Here is a 21,578-nt window from a genome sequence, read left to right as displayed (position 1 = left end):
AAGCTTTATTACCCTAAGGCAGTGATGGCTAACCTTGACACTCCAGCTGTTGTTGAACTATACATCCCAGCATGCCCTGCTACAGTTTTGCTATTTGGCCTTGCTAAAACTGATGCAGGGCATGCTGGGATGTGTAGTTCAACAGCAGCTGGAGTGTCAAGGTTAGCCATCACTGCCCTAAGGTGTTACAGATGTGCTCTAGAATCATCACCCTACATCATTACAGATGAGATGGAATCTCTGATGCCATACTGAAATACGGATTTCAAAGGTTTAGGAAACCAGCATTATGTGGGGTTACTACAGGTTGAGTATTCCTTATCCAAAATTCAAAATCCCACATTTTTGGGTCCCCTACTGAGATAATGACATTAATATATATTATATTATGTGTATATATAGATATATTATGTAGATATATAATATATATTTATGTGTGTCATTATCTCATTAGGGGAACCAAAAATGTGGGATGTGGGATTTTGGATAAGGGATACTCAACCTTTATTTGCATTATACTGAACTATATTATTTTCTAGATTTATATGTAACTTGTTAAGTTTATTTTTAAGGACGGCAGTTACTTGAACTTGGGGGAAACAACGCGATCATTGGTAAGAATTAAAAATTATGTTGTTCTTACTGTATTTGCATGATATACTTTTCTTTGTGTCCAAAACTTTATTGTATAATACCTTTTAGTCCTGTGTAATAGCACTCACAGGTTTGGGCACTCTTACTATATAATCTGTTTATTACATTTCTACTAAAATGGCACTTTATAAATTGTAACAGTACCGGTTCAAGCAATTCAGACCCAGCTTGAGTAGAAATGTTGTATATAACCGTTACATAGTAAGGTTGAATAAGACAGATCTATTAAATTTATTCCCTTGTTTATTTATCTTTAATACTATCGAGGGATTATATAAAAATGAAAGCAACACATCTGACTTATTATTTACAGATTGGTACATACACGTAGTGGCTATATGCCATACAACACAAGACACCTGGTGTGACTGAGACGCTCTGAAAGGAGTAGCTTGCTATAGTTTCAGTTTTTCAACTTTATTTGCATCGCAGACGCAGTGGAACGCCACTCAGTGTACTGCGACTTTAACCACACAGAAATTAGTTTTAAAAATTTACAAAGCTCAACGGATCATGGTGTGAGAAAAAGCAGAGGCCGCTGCATCATAGTGTCTTGCACAGATGAACTCAGTCACACATGTCTATCTATCGATCGATAGATCGATCTATCGTTTATGTGTTGCAATCTAGTTGATCAGTGCAAACAAGCAATGTAGATTTGGTGCTCCCATTTGTTTATTCGAGAAAGATGCTCAATGCAGCCGGGTTTCCCATGTTCTGGCGCTGAAAGGGCTTTTGCCGCAACTTGAGCAACAATGTGTGAGGACACATCTTTATAGCACCAGCATATTCCGTTTGTCTTTACTAGGTTCATATAATTTAACAGTTGAAGAAAGCTTAAGTTTAATGCACACACCCTGCTGCGCAAACCTTATGCTTAGTTATTTTAGGAACTCTTTAAAACAATGGCCATCAAAGTGTAAGGTGGGTCTCATAACAGGTCAGGTGGGTGTGGAGCCCAGGCATAATTTGATGGCCTGCACGGATAAGGCTGATGCAGATGCATGCCTGCCACGGATTTGCTGTTTAATAGTGAGGAGGCTCCTATCAACATCCTCTCTACTGTGATTTAGATCAGATCATGCCTGCATCAAATGGAGGAGAAGTATGGATAAAGGGGGTAATTCAGATCTGATTGTAGCAGCAAATTTGTTAGCAGTTGGGCAAAACCATGTGCACTGCAGGTGGGGCAGATATAACATTTACAGAGAGAGTTAGATTTGCATGGGTTATTTTGTTTCTATGCAGGGTAAATACTGGCTGCTTTATTTCTACACTGCAATTTAGATTTCAGTTTGAACACACCCCACCCAAATGTAACTCTCTCTGCACATGTTATATCTGCCCCCCCCCCCTGCAGTGCACATGGTTTTGCCCAACTGCTAACAAATTTGCTGCTACGATCAGGTCCCTAAGAGACCAAGAGATGGGACGGTCAAAGCAAAGTTAACTGGGTGGCGAATGGAGAGCAAAAGGAATAGAAGGGAAAGCATCAGCTGAAAGAGGTGGACAGGAGAAGCACATACTATCTATCCATCCTTCTAATGCCTGGCCTCCAGTATGACTTCTCTCATCTTAGGGCAGATCCTATTGTCTGGTGCTTAAAGTTTACTCTATTGATCATATGGATCTTATCTATTTCTCTAACGTCCTAAGTGGATGCTGGGGACTCCGTCAGGACCATGGGGAATAGCGGCTCCGCAGGAGACAGGGCACAAAAATAAAGCTTTAGGATTAGGTGGTGTGTGCTGGCTCCTCCCCCTATGACCCTCCTCCAAGCCTCAGTTAGGTTTTTGTGCCCGTCCGAGCAGGGTGCAATCTAGGTGGCTCTCCTAAAGAGCTGCTTAGAAAAAGTTTTTAGGTTTTTTATTTTCAGTGAGTCCTGCTGGCAACAGGCTCACTGCATCGAGGGACTTAGGGGAGAGAATTTCAACTCACCTGCGTGCAGGATGGATTGGATTCTTAGGCTACTGGACACCATTAGCTCCAGAGGGAGTCGGAACACAGGTCTCACCCTGGGGTTCGTCCCGGAGCCGCGCCGCCGACCCCCCTTACAGATGCTGAAGATTGAAGGTCCGGAAACAGGCGGCAGAAGGCTCTTCAGTCTTCATGAAGGTAGCGCACAGCACTGCAGCTGTGCGCCATTGTTGTCACACACTTCACACCAAGCGGTCACGGAGGGTGCAGGGCGCTGCTGGGGGCGCCCTGGGCAGCAATATTTAATACCTTTATGGCAAAAGAATACATCACATATAGCCATTGAGGCTATATGTATGTATTTAACCCATGCCAGTTATCTAAAACTACGGGAGAAAAGCCCGCCGAAATAGGGGGCGGAGCTTATTCTCCTCAGCACACAGCGCCATTTTCCTGCTCAAGGCTCCCAGGACTCTCCCCTGCACTGCACTACAGAAACAGGGTAAAACAGAGAGGGGGGACATTTTTTTGGCGATATTTTGATATATTTAAGCTGCTATAAAGAACAACACTTATATAAGGTTGTTCCCATATATATTATAGCGCTTGGGTGTGTGCTGGCAAACTCTCCCTCTGTCTCCCCAAAGGGCTAGTGGGGTCCTGTCTTCGATAAGAGCATTCCCTGTGTGTCTGCTGTGTGTCGGTACGTGTGTGTCGACATGTATGAGGACGATGTTGGTGTGGAGGCAGAGCAATTGCCGATAATGGTGATGTCACCCCCCAGGGAGTCGACACCGGAATGGATGGCTTTGTTTATGGAATTACGTGATAATGTCAGCACATTACAAAAATCAGTTGACGACATGAGACGGCCGGCAAACCAGTTAGTACCTGCCCAGGCGTCTCAGACACCGTCAGGGGCTGTAAAGCGCCCTTTACCTCAGTCGGTCGACACAGACCCAGACACAGACACTGAATCTAGTGTCGACGGTGATGAAACAAACGTATTTTCAAGTAGGGCCACACGTTATATGATCACGGCAATGAAGGAGGCTTTGCATATCTCTGATACTGCAAGTACCACAAAAAGGGGTATTATGTGGGGGGTGAAAAAACTACCTGTAGTTTTTCCTGAATCAGAGGAATTAAATGATGTATGTGATGAAGCGTGGGTTAACCCAGATAGAAAAATGCTAATTTCAAAAAAGTTATTAGCATTATACCCTTTCCCGCCAGAGGTTAGGGCGCGCTGGGAAACACCCCCTAGGGTGGATAAGGCGCTCACACGCTTATCAAAACAAGTGGCGTTACCGTCTCCTGATACGGCCGCCCTCAGGGATCCAGCTGATAGGAGAATGGAAACTACCCTAAAAAGTATATACACACATACTGGTGTTATACTGCGACCAGCCATCGCCTCAGCCTGGATGTGCAGTGCTGGGGTCGTCTGGTTGGATTCCCTGACTGAAAATATTGATACCCTGGATAGGGACAGTATTTTATTGACTATAGAGCAATTAAAGGATGCTTTCCTTTATATGCGAGATGCTCAGAGAGATATTTGCACTCTGGCATCGAGAGTAAATGCGATGTCCATATCTGCCAGAAGGAGTTTATGGACGCGACAGTGGTCAGGTGATGGGGATTCCAAACGACATATGGAAGTATTGCCGTATAAAGGGGAGGAATTATTTGGCGTCGGTCTATCGGATCTGGTGGCCACGGCAACTGCCGGAAAATCCACCTTTTTACCTCAGACCCCCTCCCAACAGAAAAAGACACCGTCTTTTCAGCCGCAGTCCTTTCGGTCCTATAAGAACAAGCGGACAAAAGGACAGTCATATCTGCCTCGGGGCAGAGGAAGGGGTAAGAGAGGGCAGCAAGCAGCCCCTGCCCAGGAACAGAAGCCCTCCCAGGGTTCTGCAAAGCCCTCAGCATGACGCTGGGGCCTTACAAGCGGACTCAGGAGCGGTGGGGGGTCGACTCAAGAATTTCAGCGCACAGTGGGCTTGCTCACAGGTGGACCCCTGGATTCTGCAGGTAGTATCTCAGGGTTACAGGTTGGAATTCGAGAAGTCTCCCCCTCGCCGGTTCCTAAAGTCTGCTTTGCCAACGTCTCCCTCAGACAGGGCGACGGTATTGGAAGCCATTCACAAGCTGTTTTCTCAGCAGGTGATAGTCAAGGTACCCCTCCTACAACAGGGAAAGGGGTATTACTCCACGCTATTTGTGGTACCGAAGCCGGACGGCTCGGTAAGACCTATTCTAAATCTGAAATCTTTGAACCTGTACATACAAAAATTCAAGTTCAAGATGGAGTCACTCAGAGCAGTGATAGCGAATCTGGAAGAAGGGGACTTTATGGTGTCCCTGGACATAAAGGATGCTTACCTAAATGTCCCAATTTGCCCTTCACATCAAGGGTACCTCAGGTTCGTGGTGCAAAACTGTCGTCATCAGTTTCAGACGCTGCCGTTTGGATTGTCCACGGCACCTCGGGTCTTTACCAAGGTAATGGCCGAAATGATGATTCTTCTGCGAAGAAGAGGCGTATTAATTATCCCTTACTTGGACGATCTCCTGATAAGGGCAAGGTCCAGAGAACAGCTGGAGGACGGAGTAGCACTAACCCAACTAGTGCTGCAACAACACGGGTGGATTCTGAATTTTCCAAAATCTCAGTTGACCCCGACGACACGTCTGCTGTTCCTGGCAATGATTCTGGACACGGTTCAGAAAAAGGTGTTTCTTCCGGAGGAGAAAGCCAGGGAGTTATCCGAACTTGTCAGGAACCTCCTAAAACCAGGGAAAGTGTCTGTGCATCAATGCACAAGAGTCCTGGGAAAGATGGTGGCTTCTTACGAAGCGATTCCATTCGGCAGATTCCACGCACGAACTTTTCAGTGGGATCTGCTGGACAAATGGTCCGGATCGCATCTGCAGATGCATCAGCGGATAACCTTATCGCCACGGACAAGGGTGTCTCTTCTGTGGTGGTTGCAGAGTGCTCATCTGTTAGAGGGCCGCAGATTCGGCATACAGGACTGGGTCCTGGTGACCACGGATGCCAGTCTGAGAGGCTGGGGAGCGGTCACACAGGGAAGAAACTTCCAGGGAGTATGGTCAAGCCTGGAGATGTCTCTTCACATAAATATACTGGAGCTAAGAGCGATTTACAATGCTCTAAGTCTGGCAAAACCCCTGCTTCAGGGTCAGCCGGTGTTGATCCAGTCGGACAACATCACGGCAGTCGCCCACGTAAACAGACAGGGCGGCACAAGAAGCAGGACAGCAATGGCAGAAGCTGCAAGGATTCTTCGCTGGGCGGAAGATCATGTGATAGCACTGTCAGCAGTATTCATTCCGGGAGTGGACAACTGGGAAGCAGACTTCCTCAGCAGACACGATCTACACCCGGGAGAGTGGGGACTTCATCCAGAAGTCTTCCACATGATTGTGAACCGTTGGGAAAAACCAATGGTGGATATGATGGCGTCCCGCCTCAACAAAAAACTGGACAGGTATTGCGCCAGGTCAAGAGACCCTCAGGCAATAGCTGTGGACGCTCTGGTAACACCGTGGGTGTTCCAGTCAGTGTATGTGTTCCCTCCTCTGCCTCTCATACCAAAGGTACTGAGAATTATACGGCAAAAGGGAGTAAGAACGATACTAGTGGCTCCGGATTGGCCAAGAAGAACTTGGTACCCGGAACTTCAAGAGATGCTCACGGAGGATCCGTGGCCTCTACCTCTAAGACCGGACCTGCTTCAGCAGGGACCGTGTCTATTCCAAGACTTACCGCGGCTGCGTTTGACGGCATGGCGGTTGAACGCCGAATTCTAAGGGAAAAAGGCATTCCGGAAGAGGTCATTCCTACACTGGTAAAAGCCAGGAAGGAGGTGACTGCACAACATTATCACCGCATTTGGAGAAAATATGTTGCGTGGTGTGAGGCCAGGAAGGCCCCCACGGAGGAATTTCAACTGGGTCGATTCCTACATTTCCTGCAAACAGGATTGTCTATGGGCCTCAAATTGGGGTCCATTAAGGTTCAAATTTCGGCCCTGTCGATTTTCTTCCAGAAAGAATTGGCTTCAGTTCCTGAAGTCCAGACTTTTGCAAAAGGAGTACTACATATACAGCCCCCGGTTGTGCCCCCAGTGGCACCGTGGGATCTTAATGTAGTCTTGGATTTTCTCAAATCCCATTGGTTTGAGCCGCTCAAATCGGTGGAGTTGAAGTATCTTACATGGAAAGTAACCATGCTACTGGCCCTGGCTTCAGCCAGGAGAGTATCAGAATTGGCGGCTTTATCATATAAGAGCCCATATCTGATTTTCCATACGGACAGGGCAGAACTGCGGACGCGTCCTCATTTTCTGCCTAAGGTGGTGTCAGCGTTTCACCTGAACCAGCCTATTGTGGTGCCTGCGGCTACTAACGATTTGGAGGATTCCAAGTTGTTGGACGTGGTCCGGGCATTGAAAATATATATTTCAAGAACGGCGGGAGTCAGAAAGTCTGACTCACTGTTTATATTGTATGCACCCAACAAGATGGGTGCTCCTGCTTCTAAGCAGACGATTGCTCGTTGGATTTGTAGCACAATTCAACTTGCACATTCTGTGGCAGGCTTGCCACAACCTAAATCTGTCAAGGCCCATTCCACAAGGAAAGTGGGCTCATCCTGGGCGGCTGCCCGGGGGGTCTCGGCATTACAACTCTGCCGAGCTGCTACTTGGTCAGGGGCAAACACGTTTGCAAAATTCTACAAATTTGATACCCTGGCTGAGGAGGACCTTGAGTTCTCTCATTCGGTGCTGCAGAGTCATCCGCACTCTCCCGCCCGTTTGGGAGCTTTGGTATAATCCCCATGGTCCTGACGGAGTCCCCAGCATCCACTTAGGACGTTAGAGAAAATAAGAATTTACTTACCGATAATTCTATTTCTCGTAGTCCGTAGTGGATGCTGGGCGCCCATCCCAAGTGCAGATTGTCTGCAATACTTGTACATAGTTATTGTTACAAACAAATTCGGGTTGTTATTGTTGTGAGCCGTCTGTTCAGAGGCTCCTACGTTGTCATACTGTTAACTGGGTTCAGATCACAAGTTATACGGTGTGATTGGTGTGGCTGGTATGAGTCTTACCCGGGATTCAATATCCTTCCTTATTGTGTACGCTCGTCCGGGCACAGTATCCTAACTGAGGCTTGGAGGAGGGTCATAGGGGGAGGAGCCAGTACACACCACCTAATCCTAAAGCTTTATTTTTGTGCCCTGTCTCCTGCGGAGCCGCTATTCCCCATGGTCCTGACGGAGTCCCCAGCATCCACTACGGACTACGAGAAATAGAATTATCGGTAAGTAAATTCTTATTTTTTGTCTGGAGCTTGTGTATGGGTGGGGGACCTGAACGCCTAGTACAGTTTTATGGAGGAGTCCCAAACCTCTGCTTTACTAATAAGGATATCATTTTGGCTATAATATAACAATATAACAGAGGTTTGATTTATATCCAGTACTTTTACATTTTTAAAATAAAGGCTGGTTTACAAACCACATTATGTCACTCTGTCAGAGAATTTCTATTTCCTCAGACGATTTTATGAACAACTCTTGTGAGTGACAGATTTGGTGACGTCGTCTTGTTTTATCCACTAGTGTTTGAAGATGCTGATCTTAACTTAGTTACCCCATCCGTTCTGTTTGCGGCGGTTGGCACCGCAGGTCAGAGGTGCACTACTGCCAGACGCCTGGTAAGAGATGACTGACTGACTTTTGTTACATTGCTATTTACACTGTAATGAGTGCTGTGCATCCTTAACGTGTCTTATGTTCTCTTTATGTAGTTTTTACATGAAAGCATTTATGATGAGATTGTGCAAAAACTGTCTAAGGCCTATGCACAAGTGCGCATTGGAGATCCATGGGAATGTGAGTACAGTTGGTGCATGTAAATTGCAAGGGACTCTTGACAACGGTTGGGACCCGGGATCGGCGGCGGGATCCCGGCATTTGATGGCCGAGGGGCGAGTGCAACGAATCCCCATGCGGGCTCGATGGCGAGCTGTGCTCCCCACTGGTTCTATTCCCTCTCTATGGGGGTCGTGGACACCCACGAGTGGGAATAGTCCCTGTTGCGACCGTCGAGATAGGGAGGGTTCGGGATGTAGGTGCCAGTCGCATAACTACATCCCCCTGGGAATTACAATTGGGCAAACTATTCAACAACTGGGCACTTTCCAATATCCTGTAATTAAAGCAAGAACCCTGCCAGCCGCATGGGACACGTCTATTGCTTTATGTTGTCATGTTGCTTCTGTCTACTTACCCAAGTTTTTATTGAAAATATAATATTTTAAAGGCACAACAGTGTATTGTAAATGCTTGCACACTTAACATAGCATTAAAATAACTGATGCTATCACGCAGGCCAAATATAATAATGTTCATTGTGTATAATAAAATGTGACTTCTAGTTTAGCAATCCCACAACACTAAGTTGTATAACATTTTATGTTTCATATTGTTGACTCCATCTAATGCGCAAAAGAGATGATATTGGTAATTGTCCACATGACTATCATCCTATGACAGTGTGTAAAACCATTCATCCATCCCGCTGTATTGTCAGCTCACTGTTGCGGTACATTGGTCATGGTATGTTACGATTGTCTCTCCACAGCTGACACGTTGTGTGGGCCTCTACATACCAAGCAGGCTGTTGAAATGTTTCTCTCTGCTATTGAGCAAGCAAAATGTGAAGGGGGTACAGTTGTTTGTGGTGGTAAGGTAGGTTTGTCTAGATTTACAGATATACTCAGCTGCGTAAAGGTGGGAAGTCTCTTTAGTCCATAACAGATTGTATATCCTTCATTTTTTCTTCTCATTATCATTAATCAAGGTAATTGATCGCCCAGGGAATTATGTTGAACCAACAATCATGACTGGCCTTGCTCATGATTCCCCCATTGTTCACAAAGAAACATTTGCTCCTATACTCTACATCATAAAGTTTAAGGTAATTTTCTGGTGTTTTTTTTATTTTATTTTTTATCTTATTGCTTTGTCAAATTAACACTGCTGTATTTTATATTGGCTTTATCACTAGCTAATTTTTCTCTAAAGCCTATATTTCTCTTACGTCCTAGAGGATGCTGGGGACTCCGTAAGGACCATGGGGTATAGATGGCTCCGCAGGAGACATGGGCACTGTAAAGCTTTAGAATGGGTGTGCACTGGCTCCTCCCTGTATGCCCCTCCTGCAGACCTCAGTTAGTTCCTGTGCCCAGTGGAGACTGGATGCACTGCAGGGGAGCTCTCCTGAGTTTCTCTGAAAAAGCTTTTGTTAGGTTTATTATTTTCAGGGAGCACTGCTGGCAACAGGCTCCCTGCTTCGTGGGACTGAGGGGAGAGAAGCAGACCTACTGAAATGATAGGCTCTGCTTCTTAGGCTACTGGACACCATTAGCTCCAGAGGAAGTCGGAACACAGGTCCCACCCTGTAGTTCGTCCCAGAGCCGCGCCGCCGTCCTCCTAACAGAGCCGGAAGATAGAAGCCGGGTGAGTATAAGAAAAAAATAGACTTCAAAGGCGGCAGAAGACTTCAGATCTTCATGAGGTAACACGCAGTGGTAACGCTGCGCGCCATTGCTCCCAGCTCACACACACAGGCACCACAGTCAGAGTGGGATTAAGGGGGGGTTCTGGGGATAAGTACCCCTGGGCCCCACGCTGTGAGAGGGCCCCCCGCCGCCGCCGACCACCACAGATCGGATCTCTGTCATTGATCCCATCTGCGCTCCCTGCTTATCCCGGCCCCGTCAAACAGCCGTCACGCAGCGCCGTCAAGCAGCCGCCTCCAGCGCTGCAGACTTTTACTGGGCAGCTGAGCCGAACGACGGCTTAAAGTGCATCTCAAATTGAGAATCATATTACAAACAATATTACAAACAAGAGTGCAGACGATACTCATTGTTCCAGATTGGCCTCGAAGGGCCTGGTATGCAGATCTTCAGGGACTGCTCTCAGAAGATCCGTGGCTCCTTCCTCACAGGTAGAACCTGCTACTACAGAGGCCGTTACGTGTTCAAAAACTTACTGTGGTTACGTTTGACGGCATGGCGGTTTAACACCATATCCTAGCTGAAAAGGGTATTCCAGAGGAGGTCGTTCCTACTCTTATTAAAGCTAGAAAAGATGTTACGGCGAAGCACCATCACCGTATCTGGAGAAAATATGTGTCTTGGTGTGAAGCCAAGGAGGTTCCTACTGAGGAGTTCCAACTAGGACGTTTTCTCCATGTTCTACAGACAGGAGTGGATATGGGCCTAAAGTTATGCTCAATTAAGGTGCAGATTTCTGCCTTATCCATATTCTCTCAGAAGGAGTTGGCTTCTCTCACAGAAGTCCAGACTTTGGTAAAAAGAGCGTTACACATCCAACCTCTTTTTGTGCCCCCAGTGGCACCATGTGACCTTAACGTGGTGTTGAGTTTCCTTAAGTCACAATAGTTTGAACGGCTTCAAACCGTTAAATTGAAGTTTCTCACTTGGAGAGTGGTCATGTTATTGGCCTTGGCATCTGCGAGGCGGGTGTCCGAGTTGGTATCTGATTTTCTATGCGGATCGAGCAGGGTTGAGGACTCGTCCTCAAAGTCTGCCTAAAGTGGTTTCGTTATTGCATGTAAACCAACCTATTGTGGTGCCTGTGGCTACGGGTGATTAGGAGAATTCCAGGCCCTTGTTGTAGTTAGGGCCTTAAAGTTTTATTTAGCCAGCACGGCTAAGGTTAGGAAAACAGATGCACTGTTTGTCCTGTAGGCAGCCAACAAGGTTGGCGCTCCTGCTTCTAAGCAGACTATTGCTAGCTGGATCGGTAACACGATTCAGCAGGTTAATTTTACGGCTGATTTGCCGGTACCAAATTCAGAAAAGGCCCATTCCACTAGGAGGATGGGCTCTTCTTGGGCGGATGCCCGAGGCGTCTCGGCATTACAATTGTGCCGAGCAGCTACTTGGTCGGGTTCAAACACTTTTGAAAAATTCTTAAAGTTTGATACCCTGGCTGATGAGGACCTTGTGTTTGCTCAGTCGGTGCTGCAGAGTCATCCGCACTCTAGCGCCCGTTCTGGAGCTTTGGTATAAACCCCATGGTCCTTACGGAGTCCCCAGCATCCTCTAGGATGTAAGAGAAAATAAGATTTTAAACCTACCGGTAAGTCTTTTTCTCCTAGTCCGTAGAGGATGCTGGGTGCCCGTCCCAGTGCGGAAACATTCTGCAAGACTTGTATATAGTTATTGCATACTTAAGGGTTAAGTTACAGTTGAGATTAGCCTATGGCTGATGCTGTTTTTATTCATACTGTTAACTGGTTATTGTATACCACGGGCTGGTGTGTATCTCGCCCTTAGATAACAAAATCCTTTTCCTCGTACTGTCAGTCTCCTCTGGGCACAGTCCTAACTGAGGTCTGGAGGAGGGGCATAGAGGGAGGAGCCAGTGCACACCCATTCTAAAGCTTTACAGTGCCCATGTCTCCTGCGGAGCCGTCTATACCCCATGGTCCTTACGGAGTCCCAGCATCCTCTACGGACTAGGAGAAAAAGTTTTACCGGTAAGTTTAAAATCGTATTTTTTCCCTTTTGTATTTGTCGGTAACTTTTTATATATGCATAACTTTCATAGCTACAGTATCCTCTTACAAATAATTATCTCCTTTTCAATACCTCTCTGGAGGGCAACCAATTACGGCTTCCACAGGGTCACAGCTCTTGGAGTGTCATGTAAAGGCAGCAGGGGGAGGTTGTCACAGTGAGAACAGGGCTGAGACATCATGTGTCATGTGACTGTTACACTTTTTTCACAGGATTGCTGCTTTGATATTATCAGATAACTTTTTAAATGCAATTTTCCTGGTGTATCTAGTTTCAATGTTCATGCAAGTACATTTTCTTAAGCGCTCACTTTTCAGTACAGTGGACATTTGTTTTGTCCATAGAATAAGTTCTCTTCCTGTAGCATTCCTGTCAGTCTTCTTGAAATGTGATTATTCTCTCACAGTACAATAGCTTGAGGGCCTGGCCTAGTGACAAAGAATATGGGGCAATTTATCAGAGCTTGGTGATAGATAAAGTGGAGAGCGATGAAGTACCAAGCAGACAGCATCTAACTATAATTTCTCTTGCGTCCTAGAGGATGCTGGGGACTCCAAAAGGACCATGGGGTATAGACTGGATCCGCAGGAGACATGGGCACACTATAAGACTTTGAATGGGTGTGAACTGGCTCCTCCCTCTATGCCCCTCCTCCAGTTAGATTCTGTGCCCAGAGAGACTGGACACTCACTAGGGGAGCTCTCCTGAGTTTCTCTGAAAAAACTTTGTTAGGTTTTTTTATTTTCAGAGAGACCTGCTGGCTACAGGCTCCCTGCTTCGTGGGAGTGAGGGGAGAGAAGTCAGACCTACTTCTGCTGAGTTAAGGGCTCTGCTTCTTAGGCTACTGGACACCATTAGCTCCAGAGGGTTCGATCACTTGGTGCGCCTAGCTGCTTGTTCCCGGAGCCGCGCCGTCAACCCCCTCACAGAAGACAGAAGCCGGGTGAGTATGCAGAAGGCAGAAGACTTTAGTGACGGCAGAAGACTTCAGTAACGGAGGTACAGCGCACCAGTCGTGCTGCGCTCCTTTCTCCCACACACACACACCAACGGCACGTGCAGGGGGGGCGCACAGGGCAGCAGGTTACTGGAGTTTTTTTACTGGCAAAGAGCATATATCGGTGCCTGGGCACTCAATATAATACCCCCGCCAGTATAATCTTTTAAAATTGAGCGGGACTACAGCACGCCGGGTGGGGGCGTGGCTTAGCCTGCACAGTTTACCAGCGACATTTTCTCTCTTCACAGTGCATGCAGAGACGCTGGCCCGGACCTCCACTCTCTCTTACCAAGTACAGGGAGCAAAACGGGGGGGGGGGGGGGGGCACAGTCAATTGGTGCTATATATATATATATATATATATATATATATATATATATATATATTATTTTTTAGTAGTATATGGGCGCTGGGGTGTTAGCTGGTATACTCCCTCTGTGTTCTCTCTAACAGCCTTCCCTGTGGGTCTGTCCCCTATTGCCAGTGTGTGTGTGTCAGTACAGTGTGTCGACATGTCTGCGGCTGAGTGCTCCTCCCCGGAGGATGTTGCTGGGGGTGCAGAGAAAAGGATTTGGGAGTGACTCTCTCAGCACTGCCGACTGCTGATTGGGTGAATATGTTGAGTACATTGAATGCAAATGTGGCGTTATTGTCTAAGAGGCTGGATAAATCTGATTCTCAGACACAAACGTGGAGAAAATCCATGGAGGACGCCTTGTCTCAGGTGCAGGCCCCCTCAGGGTCACAAACGTTCATTTACCCAGATGGCAGATACGGATACCGACACGGACTCTGATTCCAGTGTCGACTTTAGTGAGGCCAGTTTACATCCAAAATTGGTTAAGAGTATTCAGTACATGATTGTGGCTATTAAAGATGTTTTACATATTTCTGAGGTGCCCCCTGTTCCAGATACAAGGGTTTGTTTATTTAAAGAAAAAAAGCCTGAGGTGACGTTTCGCCCCTCTCATGAACTAAATGATCTTTGTGAAAAGGCTTGGGAGTCGCTTGACAAAAGGTGGCAGATTCCCAAGAAAATTTTTATGGCATATCCTTTCCCCTCTAACGACAGGGAAAAGTGAGAGTCATCTCCCAATGTGGCCAAGGCTCTGTCCCGGCTGTCCAAGAAAGTGGCGCTTCCGTCTCCTGACACTGCTGCCCTCAAGGATCCTGCGGATCGTAAGCAGGAAACGACATTAAAGGCCATTTATGTCACTACGGGTGCACTCCTCAGACCTGCCGTGGCGTCGGCATGGGTGAGTAGTGCTATTGCTAAGTGGGCTGATAATTTGGCATCTGACATGGATACCCTAGATAGAGATAACATTCTTTTGACTCTCGGTTATATCAGGGACGCTGCAGCTTACCTAAAGGATGTGGCGAGGGATATTGGCCTCTTGGGATCAAGGGCCAATGCCATGGCAGTATCGGCCAGGAGAGCGCTGTGGATTCATCAATGGAATGCTGATGCCGACTCCAAGAAAGCTATGGAAGCTCTTCCTTTTAAAGGTAGTGTCTTGTTTGGTGACGACCTCGCTGACCTGGTGTCTACCGCTACAGCGGGTAAGTCATCTTTTCTTCCTTATGTTACCGCACAACAGAAAAAGGCACCCCATTATCAGATGCAGTCCTTTCGGCCTAATAAATACATAAAAAGGAAGGGGCTCGTCCTTCCTCGCTTCAAAAGGTAGAGGAAGGGGAAAAAGGTCGCCCGCGGTGTCTGGCGCCCAGGACCAAATGTCCTCCCTGGCCTCTGCCAAGTCCAACGCATGACGCTGGGGCTCCCCTACGGGAGTCCGTGCCGGTGGGGGCCCGTCTCCGAATCTTCAGTCAGGTCTGGCTTAGATCCTTGGGTCTTAGACATAGTGTCCCAAGGGTACAAACTGGAGTTTCAGGACATGCCCCCCCACCGATTTTTCAAATCAGCCTTGCCAGTTTCTATCCCAGAAAGGGAAGTAGTAAATGCTGCGATACAAAAGCTGTGTCAACAGAGTGTCATTGTCCCGGTTCCCCCATCCCAACGGGGAGAAGGGTTCTATTCAAGCCTCTTTGTCATGCCAAAGCCGGACGGCTCGATCAGACCGATCCTGAACCTAAAATCCCTCAATCTGTATTTGAAAACTTTCAAGTTCAAGATGGAATCTCTTCGAGGTGTGATTTCCAGTCTAGAAGGGGGGGATTTTATGGCGTCAGTCGACATAAAAGATGCCTACTTACACGTCCCGATATATCCTCCACATCAAGCTTTCCTGAGATTTGCGGTGCAGGATTCTCATTACCAATTTCAGACATTGCCGTTTGGGCTTTCCACGGCCCGAGGGTCTTCACCAAAGTCATGGCAGAAAGGATGGTACTCCTATGCAAGCAGGGTGTCACAATTATCCCGTACGTGGACGATCTCCTGATAAAGGCGAGATCGAAGGAGCAGTTGCTAAGAAATGTGAAGCTCTCTGACGGTTCTGCAACATCATGGTTGGATTCTATATTTGCCAAAGTCCCAGTTGATTCCGACAACACGGCTGCCTTTCTTGGGCATGATCCTGGACACGGAACTGCAAAGAGTGTTTCTTCCGGCGGAAAAAGCTCTGGAAATCCAAGGCATGGTGAAAGAGATTCTGAAACCGGCAAGAGTGTCGATTCATCAATGCACTCGAATGCTAGGGAAGATGGTGGCGGCGTACAAAGCCATTCCGTTTGGCAGGTTTCATGCCCGGGTGTTTCAGTGGGACCTGCTGGACAAATGGTCCGGGTCTCACCTACACATGCACCGGGAAATAAGTCTATCTTCCAGGTCCAGAATTTCTCTCCTGTGGTGGCTGCAAAGTTCTCGCCTTCTAGAGGGACGCAGGTTCGGGATCCAGGATTGGGTCCTGCTGACCACGGATGCAAGTCTCCGAGGCTGGGGAGCAGTCACACAAGGAAGAAGTTTCCAGGGAAAATGGTCAAGCCAGGAATCTTGTCTCCACATAAATGTTCTGGAGTTAAGAGCCATTTACAACGGCCTTCTGCAAGCGGAAAACCTTCTTCGAGGTCTACCTGTCCTGATTCAGTCGGACAACATAACAGCGGCGGCGTACGTAAACCGCCAGGGCGGAACAAAGAGCAGAGCGGTGATGGCGGAGGCCACAAGAGTTCTCCGCTGGGCGGGAAAGTACGTGAGCGCTCTGTCAGCAGTCTTCCTTCCGGGCGTGGACAACTGGGAAGCAGACTTCCTCAGCAGACACGATCTCCACCCAGGAGAGTGGGCTCTTCATCAGGAGGTATTTGCAGAAAGGACAAGGCGTTGGGGAATTCCTCAAATAGACATGATGGCGTCTCGCCTCAACAAGAAGCTACCGAGGTATTGTTCCAGGTCAAGGGACCCCCAAGCCAGTGCAGTGGACGCCCTGGTAACTCCGTGGGTGTTTCAGTCGGTGTATGTGTTCCCTCCTCTTCCTCTCATTCCAAAAGTGTTGAGGATCATAAGACGAACGAGGGTTCCGGCAGTGCTCGTCGTTCCAGATTGGCCACAGAGGGCCTTGATAAAGCTGAATATTTATCGTATATAAAAACCCTTTGTGAGGTCTAAGAACACTGTACGCTATCTACGTATGAAGTACCGTAAGGGTACGCTCGTTGCGTAACAATCGCTTAGCCGTAGTCGAGACGCTCAAGCGTCACGTTCGCTCACGGCCAAGAGATCACAGGCAGGCACGCTATTGGCTGCTGACTAACGTAATGGTTCACTATAGCGTAACGGACGCTGTATCGGGAGCGGGCTGCTCGAGCGATACAGACGCTCACGAGAATACGCTGTTGGTATCGGGCACACTTATAGGTGAGCGACTACCGTAATGCTACGCTATCAGCGTAGCGGACGCTCAAGACCACGAGGAGATCACGAGCGGCGCTGACGCTCACCATGTTAAACCTTTATATCTAAACCAGAAACAATGTAATATGCTGTAAAACCTTAGTGTAGAGATAGGGTGTAGATGCAACCTAGTGTAACCTTATTAACTTAAAAGCTGTTTGAGCGTCACCGACGCTCTGAGAATACTTAACACTATGAGAAATACACAGATACCTGGGCTTAGGGTCCAACGCCTAATATATATATATATTGAATGATATACTTGCAAAAGAATTAATACAAATACAAATCATACACTACAATATAACATAGACTACCTAACCAGATAACTACACAGGAAATACAATACAATTACTATCTAAGGGAAAATAAGAGAGAAAGAGAAGAGAGAGAGAAATGGCTCATAATAACAAGAAGATCAATATGGTTGCGGAGAAACACTTACGCACAAGGGGAAACGATCGCATGCGCCTCGATATCCAGCTCCCGATTATCAGCAATGAGAACCGTTGAAGAGAGTGAACTGGATATGGTCGGCCTGCCTATTTATGCCCCACACACAATGCAATTCAATGGTCCCTACAATCTCATTGTTCATTGGACACAGGAATTCGGCTTCGCATTATAACAAAAGGTCATAGGTTGATTCATACAGGTGGGCTGTGACTGCTTCCAACTGTTCAGGTGGGTGGGACACTGAGTTTCCCGCCGCATGACTAAATAAGAACAAATAATAGTAAATGGACATAAACTTCTTATGTCCATAACTATTCGCACGAGCGATTAATCCGCTCCAAACCAACACCGGAATATTGCTATTTAAATACTCTTCCGATGGGTACCAAACACCACTGTATGACCCCTGTTAGACCCTTTGTACAATACAAAGAGGGATCTCTCTGTTCAGGAACATGCTATGTTAACTAAACTTTCAGAATCTATCAAAGGGACCATGATCTACAAAATACATTATATAGTGAAAATATGTAACGATTGAGTCGCACGCTACGATCACATAAACTCTACCGTAAATACGCATACCGTGCGCCTGCGGGTGCCCGCGACTGTGAGTATGCGCACGTACGGGAGAGCGCACGCATGCGCAGCACGGACCTGTGTGAGGTGCAAATATGGTAGTGTGCATAGAGATATTTTTCTGACTTTGACAGCCTGGTATCCGGAGCTTCAAGAATTGCTCATAGAAGATCCTTTGCCGCTTCCTCTCAGAGAGGACCTGTTACTGCAGGGGCCGTGCGTATTTCCAGACTTACTGCGACTGCGTTTGACGGCGTGGAGGTTAATAGCCAAATCCTAGATCGAAAGGGTATTCCCAGGGAAGTCATCCCCACTCTCCGTAATGCTAGAAAGGAGGTCACGGTGAAGCATTATCACCGTATTTGGAAAAAATATGTGTCGTGGTGTGAAGCCAAGAAAACTCCTACGGAGGTGTTTCAGCTGGGTCGTTGCCTCCATTTTTTGCAGGCAGGTGTGGATGCAGGCCTGAAATTGGGTTCCATCAAAGTGCAGATTTCGGCTTTGTCTATTTTCTTTCAAAAAGAATTGGCCGCCCTTCCTGAAGTTCAGACTTTTGTGAAGGGAGTGCTGCATATCCATCCTCCATTTGTGCCACCCGTGGCACCGTGGGATCTTGACGTAGTGTTACAATTTTTTATGTCTCACTGGTTTGAACCTTTGCGGAAGGTGGAGTTGAAATTTCTCACTTGGAAAGTGGTCATGCTTTTGGCCTTGGCGTCCGCTAGACGGGTGTCGGAATTTGCGGCTCTGTCTCATAAGAGCCCATATTTGATTTTCCATGTGGATAGAGCGGAATTGAGGCCTCGTCAACAATTTCTGCCGAAGGTGGTTTCTTCGTTTCACATAAATCAACCTATTGTGGTGCCTGTGGCTACGGATGCCGTGGCGATGCCAAAATCGATGTCGTAAGAGCTTTGAAAATTTATGTCGCCAGAACGGCTCGTGTTAGGAAAACATGGGCTCTGTTTGTCCTGTATGCTTCCAACAAGATTGGAAATCCTGCTTCCAAGCAGACTATTGCACGCTGGATTTGTAATACGATTCAGCATGCTCATTCTACGGCTGGATTGCCGTTGCCGAAGTCAGTGAAAGCCCATTCTACCAGGAAGGTGGGCTCATCTTGGGCGGCTGCCCGAGGGGTCTCGGCACTTCAACTTTGCCGAGCAGCTACGTGGTCGGGTTCAAACACTTTTGCTAAGTTCTATAAGTTTGATACCCTGGCTGATGAGGACCTCATGTTTGCTCAATCGGTGCTGCAGAGTCGTCCGCACTCTCCCGCCCGGTCTGGAGCTTTGGTATAGACCCCATGGTCCTTTTGGAGTCCCCAGCATCCTCTAGGACGTAAGAGAAAATAGGATTTTAATACCTACCGGTAAATCTTTTTCTCTGACGTCCTAAGTGGATGCTGGGACTCCGTAAGGACCATGGGGAATAGCGGCTCCGCAGGAGACTGGGCACAACTATAAAGAAAGCTTTAGGTCTAACTGGTGTGCACTGGCTCCTCCCACTATGACCCTCCTCCAGACTTCAGTTAGAATCTTGTGCCCGGCAGAGCTGGATGCACACTAGGGGCTCTCCTGAGCTCCTAGAAAGAAAGTATATTTAGGTTTTTTATTTTACAGTGAGATCTGCTGGCAACAGACTCACTGCAGCGAGGGACTAAGGGGAGAAGAAGCGAACCTACCTAACAGGTGTTAGTTTGGGCTTCTTAGGCTACTGGACACCATTAGCTCCAGAGGGATCGACCGCAGGACCCGACCTTGGTGTTTGTTTCCGGAGCCGCGCCGCCGTCCCCCTTACAGAGCCAGAAGCAAGAAGAGGTCCGGAAAATCGGCGGCAGAAGACTTCGGTCTTCACCAAGGTAGCGCACAGCACTGCAGCTGTGCGCCATTGCTCCTCATGTACACCTCACACTCCGGTCACTGATGGGTGCAGGGCGCTGGGGGGGGCGCCCTGAGGGCAATATATGACACCTTGGCTGGCAAATCTACATCATATATAGTCCTAGAGGCTATATAGATGTAAAAATACCCCTGCCAGTATTCCAGAAAAAGCGGGAGAAGTCCGCCGGAAAAGGGGCGGGGCCATCTCCCTCAGCACACTGGCGCCATTTTTCCCTCACAACTCCGCTGGAAGGAAGCTCCCTGGCTCTCCCCTGCAGTCTGAAACCTACAGAAGGGTAAAAAAGAGAGGGGGGGCACTAAATTTAGGCGCAGGAGATATATATATATATATATATATTGTAAATGCCTATTATATATCCTATATTAAACACTCTAAAAGGTTAATGAACACAGTACGCAATTGGCGTATGGAATACCGTAAGAGTACGCACGTAGCGTACAAACGCGTAGCCGTGGACGAGACGCACGAGCGGCACGTTCGCTCACGGCTTAAAGCGTAAAGGCAAGCACGCTATAGGCTGCCGACTAACGTAATGATACGCTAGCAGCGTAGCGGACGCTCGAGACCACGAGGAGATCACGAGCGGCGCAGACGCTCACAGAGTTAAACCTTTGTGCAGTGATAAGGTGTAAATGCAACACAGTGTAACCTTGTTAGTTTAAAAGCTGTATGAGCGATTCTTACGCTCTGAGAACCCCTTTAGCGATATAATAAACACTCAAATACCGGTCTAAGGGTCTAACACCTTTTAAGGGAATGAATGAACGTTCAATCGCAAAAGAATACACAATACAAGTTATACACTACCAAACTAACATAAAATACCTAACCGAGTTACTACACGTTAAAATACAACAAAGACACAATTACATTTAAAAAGGGGGAAGGAGAGAGAGAATGGCTTACAACAAAATAGGAGATAAATATGGTTGCAGAGAACTTACGCACAAGGGGATCAATCGCATGCGCCTTCCTGGATATCCAGCTCCCGATTATCAGTGATGAGAACCGTTGAGAAGAGAATAGAGAGCTGGCCCAGGTCGGCTTGTCTTTATATACACTTACACACAGTACAGTACAATGGTCCCTACATTCTTATTGTTCATTGGACACAGGAATTCGTCTCTGCATTATAACAAAAGGTCATAGGTTGGTTCATACAGGTGGGCTGTGACTATTTCAAACTGCTCAGGTGGGAGGGAAACTGGGTTTCCCGCCGCATGGATAATAAAGTGCAAATATAGTAAATGTCCATAAACTTCTTATGTCCATAACTATACGCACGAGCGAGTAATCCGCTTCAAACCAACACCGGAATATTGCTAATTATATTCTCTTCCGATGGATACTAAACACTACTGTGTAACCCCTGTCTGACCCTTCGTATCATACAAAGAGGAATCTCTCTGTCCCCGAACATGCTATATTAACTAAACTTTCAGGTTCTATCAAAGGGACCATAATCTACAAAATACATTATATGATTAAAATATGTTATGATTGAGTCGCCCGCTAGACGAACACAAACTCTACCGTAAATGCGCATACCGCGCGCCT

The 21,578-nt window shown here is 47.1% G+C and overlaps 1 protein-coding gene across 1 annotated transcript in view; it reads left to right on the top strand.

The window, feature by feature from the left end:
- The window catches only part of ALDH7A1 (aldehyde dehydrogenase 7 family member A1), a 137,266-nt gene that overhangs the window by 82,445 nt on the left and 33,243 nt on the right, over positions 1 to 21,578 (top strand). Inside the window, exons 10-14 of the mRNA XM_063964240.1 lie at positions 573 to 614; positions 8,234 to 8,328; positions 8,422 to 8,506; positions 9,258 to 9,364; positions 9,477 to 9,593. Of these exons, the coding sequence (XP_063820310.1) occupies positions 573 to 614; positions 8,234 to 8,328; positions 8,422 to 8,506; positions 9,258 to 9,364; positions 9,477 to 9,593 (446 nt within the window). The remainder of the gene's footprint in view (positions 1 to 572; positions 615 to 8,233; positions 8,329 to 8,421; positions 8,507 to 9,257; positions 9,365 to 9,476; positions 9,594 to 21,578) is intronic.

The sequence above is a fragment of the Pseudophryne corroboree genome, chromosome 1 (genome assembly GCF_028390025.1).
Source record: "Pseudophryne corroboree isolate aPseCor3 chromosome 1, aPseCor3.hap2, whole genome shotgun sequence".
Taxonomy (NCBI): domain Eukaryota; kingdom Metazoa; phylum Chordata; class Amphibia; order Anura; family Myobatrachidae; genus Pseudophryne; species Pseudophryne corroboree.
This window is presented reverse-complemented; position numbering and strand designations above follow the sequence as displayed.